This window comes from Setaria italica, chromosome III (genome assembly GCF_000263155.2).
Source record: "Setaria italica strain Yugu1 chromosome III, Setaria_italica_v2.0, whole genome shotgun sequence".
NCBI lineage: Eukaryota > Viridiplantae > Streptophyta > Magnoliopsida > Poales > Poaceae > Setaria > Setaria italica.
In genome coordinates this window covers 40,191,684-40,198,751 of record NC_028452.1, presented here as the reverse complement: position 1 = coordinate 40,198,751, position 7,068 = coordinate 40,191,684, and the positions used below count along the sequence as shown (strand labels likewise).

Genomic DNA, 7,068 nt, shown 5'->3' with positions numbered 1-7,068 from the left:
CCCCCTTAAATTGGGTTTTTTTTTTACCGGGCAAAAAGCTTTTTGGGGGCAACAACCCCCCAAAACCCCCCCCCCCCCCCCAGTCTCAATCTGGTTTGCTGCCGCTTCACATCACCCCTCACCTTCCAATGCTTTCTCCACCTTTGTCGCACCCACGAAACAACCTCATTGTTGTCTCCGTCATCTCCATGACGCCATCTTTGCCGGTGCGCCGCGCCAATTATATATACACATTCTTCCGCTTGAGCTTGAGGTCACTGCGTTGTTCCCGTGGAAGAAGTTTGCCACCACTACGGCGATGGGCGGGCGGGTCAGCGAAGACAATGGCGGTGGAGTAAGATCCATTCACGTGTGTGTGGTGTGTGCTAGTAGAGGCGTCAAAAATAATAGAGGTATGGCTGCTGGTGCAAAAGCGCGCGCGCGGGGGGGGGGGGGGTGTTCTACATCACCCTGGCTGGGTGGTTGTTACAGGTCAATGAGCTAGGTGGATATGGCACACGCATTATTCAAGACGCACATGTGCGTCGGTCGATGTATGCGCTCTGCATGTAGCGTTCAGTGTACGAGCGTGGTCGGCACGGCCTATACATGTAGCGTTCCGTGTATGGGCGTGATCGGCACGGCCGCAGCGGTATCTGGTGGCACTTGCGTCATGGGTGCCTGTGGACATACATCTCTATGTGATGGTGAGCTACGCAGTGAATCTCTCCTTTAGGCGATGGAGCGGTGGTGCGTGAACAAGGATGGTGACGGTTACAGAGGATCAAGTGGTTAGAATATTGCACTCGAGGCACCACCCTTGGCCAGCGAATTGGTGGGTCTGTGTGGTTACATAGTGGTGGACTGGTGGTCTTTGCATGTGGTCCATGCAACATGAGAGATTAGGTGTATTCTGACATGTGGACACATTGCCACATCAACAATCCTCTCGGAAACCACTTTGAAATTGTCAAAGTGGTAATTTAACCGATACTGAAGGTTAATTGAGGTATATATGATCCCTAGTTTTCAAACTCTAAGAGGGTTTTTCAAATTTCGAGACAAATATATAGTGGGGAAATGGACTTCACTCTTGGATCCACGTGAAGCGTGGCAATAGCTGTGTACAGGATCATCTTCCTCTCCAATCTATCCCAAAATTCACATAATATCTACCCCAAAAAAATTCTTAAACTCCACAAACAAAACACGGATCTGAACCATTTCTTAAACGAGATTACTGAAGAATTAAAAAAAGAAGAGAAAAGAGTGATTTGATATTGACTGAGGAAACACAATCTTTCAACAAGGGAAACCATCTAAGAAAGCTCAGATTACTTACGGACGTCTCCAAAGTAGGAACCAATATATCCACGTCCAAAGCAGAGAGCAATGGCGCGCCCAAGGCCTTGAAAGTTGCGCTGTGCAGGGAACCGCAACAAGCTCTGGATTTTTGGCGCTGAGTGGAGAGTGGCCGCGGTTCGCCGTCCTCTTGCCGCGCCACCAGCATCGAGCAGAGCCGTAATCGCCGCCGGCGAGAGGATTGTAAGGCAGCAAGTTGGGAGTACTCATCAGTATGGGCTGGGCCGTGCATGGGATCCAGCAGCCCATCATAGATTCATTCATAACTCTTCCCAGCCCAGCCCAGCCCTGCCTCTTGCTCGACCTCTCCTGTCGTGAAGTCTTTTCCTCCTCTGCTACGGTTCCGCAATCCGCAGTACAACACCTCCCATAAACCCTTCCGACCCATCCTTCCGAATTCAGAACTCTCCGAGATTGATACGCTGCTTCGATCCCAGCCGGAGGTACGCCCGCTAGTCCCCTCCCTCGCCGCTGTCGTCTTGGTGTTTCCTTGAATTGCAGAAACTGGTAGGTGCGTCGTGATCCTTTTCTACTGTGCTCATGAATCGTTTGGTTGCACTTTAATCTGAAACAACGGAAAGATTTGTGGGTTTTCTGGACGATAGGATTGTTGGTGTTTTGTTTGTGAGAGGGTTTTAGTGGACTCGTACGCTTGAATTCTCAAGAACTATGAATATACACTCCTAGACAACTCGGTATAAGTACCGGTTCGTAGGGTGCATATCTTCCAAAAATGCATCCGGGATTAATCCGTCGAGATAAAAGGGGGTCTTTTATCACGGGACCCTCAACCGGGATATAAGACCCCCTAGTCCCAGTTTGTAAAACCAACCGGGAGTAACCGGGCTGCCACGTCATGCGCTGGACAGACCCCTTTAGTCTCGGTTGGTGTTACAAACTGGGACTAAAGGTCGCCTCTTTAGTCACAGTTTGTAAAACAAACCCGGACTAAAGTGTGTGCATACAGCGCCATGCAGGCACCTGCATAGCGCCTATAATTTCGTGCATATCACGTACCCCTTTAGTTAACCTTTAGTAATTGAGAAGGTTTTTTTTATAACGAAATCAATCAAACTAGTATTTAAACGAATCAAACTACTGCATGGCGCCTATTATTTCATGCATCACGTACCCCTTTAGTTAACCTTTAGTAGTTGAGAGTTTTTTTATAATGAAATTATCAATCAAATTAAACTAGTATTTAAATGAATCAAACAAGTATCTATACAAATACTATACAATTCTTAGCGTACTCTATATATATATATATATACAAATCTAATTAGCGTATGTATTACAAACTAAATCAAACTATATATATATATATATATATATATATATATATATATCTACGATGATCTTTCCGTCGAGGTGCTGGAAGCATTTAATTTTTGTCCATCGTAATGAAAGTCTCCTTGTGGATTTACCACCTCGTACACCAGGAATCCAATGAGACCTTCACATATTGCTGCTACTCTTTCCTTCTTCAAAGGTCCCCATTGAATATTCCATATCTCTAATTTGGATACATATATTTGAATTTTACACGAACAATTGTAGAAAATAAATAACTATTAATAGTTTTATTTTACATACTTTAAATTCGTGCTCTATGGTCTTGATGGTCTTGGGTCCCAATAAATTGTGCATCTGCTCATAGACATAGTAGCCACATAGATTATCATTCCCAAGTTCCTATCTTAAGCACTTTAGTGGAGGAAAATAATTAAGTTATTAAATATTCGCGCTATAGAATGTACAAAATGTGCAAACTTCATACGTATCGGGAAGTCTGTTCTCCATGTAAGTTTTTCTTTGAATTGACTTGATCTGTCTACCCTGATGAATTCTCTCCATGCTCTGCGGATTAAAATAATGAATGATATAGTGTTAGGTGAAAATTTAGGAAATAAAATTTTGTATAGAGATAGAGGTCTAGAATTATTACATGTCTAGTGTGTCTTGCACGTCTTGGTAATCCTTCGGATCTCTCCTCAATGAATTGAAGATAGTGACGTGACTTTGATCAATGTCAATAATAATGAGGATCCAGTGGGAGTTGCGTACGTAAATGTTCATATATATTAGAGGTAACTAAAATTAATTAGGTAAGGAAAAAGAAAATGAAAATAGACGGTATACACACACTTACTTGAAGTTGTATGGAAGTAGTATGTGATCCTTTAATTTTTGTCTGTCTAGGGAATTGTATACTACCAGCAATGTTTTATCTGGAAAATCTCGTATCTGGGCTTGGTTCACTACGGATGGATCCATGAAGCCAACATGGAGGTACGCTTCATGTTGGCACGTACGAATTAGCATCCTACACAAAATGGAAGATGAAGTTAATTAGTACGGCGACGCATGCAAAAAAAATGATATGAGCTAAAATTTACATGTAGATATAAACGGACACTTACAGAGTCCAGGCGCTCATCAGAGAGACATTTAGGGCATCATGATGGTACACTTCATATATATCTTTGAATCATAGCCACAGGACTGCCTCGCCTTCATCGTGAAAATCTATCGATTTTATCTTAAGGCTCAATATCTTCCTCTCGTTGGCAGACAACTTCATGTACCATTGATAGAATTCGTACATCTTCATTGATAGCTTCTTTAGCGAATCAGGGCTAACCATAGGCTTGCCTAGCTCAAAGGTCTATTTCGGTTCACTTGCCGTTGCAGCTGATAGCTTGACTTTTTTCCTTTTTTTCCTCTCATCAACCTTGACTAACGCCCGTTCATAGTTCGATAGTAGTGGTTGACTCTTCTTGGCTTGTTCTTGTGCCTTGATGAATTTATAAAATTCTCTTCGATCTACTAGCGGTAGCTCCATCTCCCTTGCTTTTCTTAATTCCCTCTATTTCCTCAACCACTCACTAGCTTGCACTTGGGTTTCGGTCCAGCGTTCCTCATGAGTCACCTCAGGCTCCCTTGTTTTCTTCTTACGCTATCTTGGCTTGGGAGGCGGTAGTCGCAACTTCTTAAATGGTGCTCTTAGTCCCGGCGAAGGTGATCGCGGAGGGGTGTTGTTGTCGTCGTCGTCACTCCAACCACCAGGATGTGGTGGAGATGGAAACCTTGATCGAAGCGACGGTCCCGGTGGTGATGCCGATCGTGGAGCAGGTTGTGGTGGAGATGATGGTCTGGATGTTTGAGGAGATGGTCGCTACTGTGGATTTGAGGAGAGTGATCTTGAGCTCTGAGGAGGTGCCTCCACGCCGGGGATGATGATGATGTAGCGTTTGCGCCATAAAATGACGTCGTGAACCACTTCTCCTAGTGTTGTTGACCCGTCGCCTCCCAAGAAGTCGAGCTCTAGGCCTTCAAATTGGCTATCAGCGATTCTCTCTACACCAACACTGGCATAGCCAGGTGGAATCTCCATGCCATGGCATATACGATTTGGCAGAATTGGCAAGGCACTCTCGTACGCCACCTGGATATATAAAAGAAATGAAGTTCTTGAACTTCAAATTGCCAAGGCACTCACGAGGTTCCGGTCCATAAATATTATGTATATATACGTACCTTAATGCTGAGGTTGCCGATCGGTGTATGCAGCTCACATGTGGTGCGCTGCGTGATGGCATCCACAGGGAATAGTTGCTCTTCCATGGGTAATCCTGGCGTATGTGGCTCAGGGAGCCCTGTGGACACACAGCTCCTCCCGAGGTGTTGAGAAGGGCTGGAAACTGCGTCGGCCATTCGACTACTGCCTCCCTCCTGCATTCTTACTTCTACAGATTGCAGTTTGGATTCTATCGTGCACCGCCACCTCTCATCTTCTTGCTCCTTTCTTTGGTTCTGGTTTGTGTACATGTCCAAGTCGCCTTGGAATGCGAACTTCCACGGAACAAGCCCGAACCCTCGGGTATGTCCTGGGTGTTCGGGATTCCCGAGGGCCATTGTGAGCTCATCATTCTCTCGGCACACCATCAACGTCCCATCCTTAACATCTTTAATAATCTTGTCAAGTTTTGTGGCCGCTTCATGTAACAGGTCATCGAAGACAAGAGTCCCATCATCTGGGTTTATCTCACCTCCATGAGCGTAATATCAATTTTTCGATCGTTTGGGCCAATCAATTGTTCCTGGTATGATACCCCGATCAATCAGGCCTTTTTTCCATTTGATTCCATTTGGGACTTGCTTTGGCGTAACCACCTCGCCCTAGCTTATGATGGTACTCCTTCCCCCAGCATTGCCTGTGTTCTGGGCGACCTTGTTCTTACTGTCTTCGGTGCTCTTGTATTGTACAAATGCCTCCCAGTGGTCCTTACATTGTGGATACACAGTAAAATCTGGAGTTCGGCCCTTCTTAATGTAGGTGGTACCCAATATCTTCTTGAATGTTTGGAATTGTGTGGCCATCTTCTTCAGTGTCCATGCTTTCATATCATTTTCAATATATCCGTCGGGAAATATGAAATATTTCTTAACTTCTTCCCACAACATATTCTTTTCTGTATCCTAGAGCGCGTGTGGATTAGTCGTTTTGCCCTCCCATTCCCTTATCCTGATGGGCATGTTCTCCTTTACGATTGCCCCGATCTGACTCACGTACTGTGTTGCCACTTTTTTAGAAGCAACCGGCCTGACCTCGTCTGTGACTTCTGTGATGATAGCCTTTTTTGTTGCAGTCTTCACTTTGGAAGGACCTCGGGTCTTCGGACGACGGTTCGTTGATCCAGAGGGCTAATAGTTCAAGATTCATTAATTAATTAGTACATAGTAATAATGAATAAGATCATATATTATATATAGAAAGGGTTAAAATATGATCTATACCTTGTCGGAACCTTCGGTAACGTTTTGCTAGGGCTCGGGCTCTTCATTACCATCGGCAGACAGGTTGAGAAACATGTCTGCCTAGCTACCCTCTTCATCGGTGTACGCTATGGGAAGGTTGTAACTATTATCACTAGCAATAATCCGCTCCATTTGATACCTTCTGGCGTTCTCGTCTGCCATCAATCTCAACTACTTTGTACATGAAATCATATATAGAACAATCATGAAAAAAATTCATTTCAACAAAGTTTTTTGAAATATATAAAATGTACTAAAATTTTGAAATATACAAAATGTAATATACAAAATGTACTATACAAAATGTAATATCAAAATGTAATATAAAAAATGTAACATACAAAATGTAATATACAAAATTTACTAAATTTCAACTAATTTCTAAGCATTTCAACAAAAAATTCTAAACATTTGTACCAAAGTTCAATTAATTTCTAAGCATTAATTATAAGTATACAACTATATTCCACAAACAATTGCAATGATCCAAACGGGGCCTAAATGTATACAAAATTTATTTTGTATGTAATCTACCAAATTTCAAAAATTAATTTGGGGGACGGTTCGGAGTTGGAGGGGGCGCGACGGCGATGAGGACGCGCAGCAACGACGGGGGAGGCGGCCAGCCGGCTGGCGACGTGGACGGCTACGATGACGGGGAGGAGGTGGCGTCGCCGCGCGATGAGGGGCACGTGCGGAGGTCGTAGCGATGGGGATGGACGCGCCGGCGGCAGCGACAGGGATGGAGGAGGAGGCCGGCGATGATTGCGGGCGAAGATGATGGCGGCGGCGACAGAGACGGAGGAGGCCGGCGAATAGGATGGGCCGGCGGCGGCGACGGGTGGGACGAGGATGACGAGAACGAGTGAAAAATTCACTAAGTGTTGGGTGCGGGGGGTGTAGAAG

At 44.6% G+C, this 7,068-nt stretch overlaps 1 protein-coding gene across 1 annotated transcript in view; it reads left to right on the top strand.

Moving 5' to 3' along the window:
- The window catches only part of LOC105914007, a 9,462-nt gene extending 3,410 nt beyond the window's left edge, over positions 1-6,052 (top strand). The window contains exon 4 of the mRNA XM_022825287.1: positions 5,994-6,052. Within this exon, the coding sequence (XP_022681022.1) occupies positions 5,994-6,052 (59 nt within the window). The remainder of the gene's footprint in view (positions 1-5,993) is intronic.
- The last annotated feature ends 1,016 nt before the right edge of the window (positions 6,053-7,068 follow it).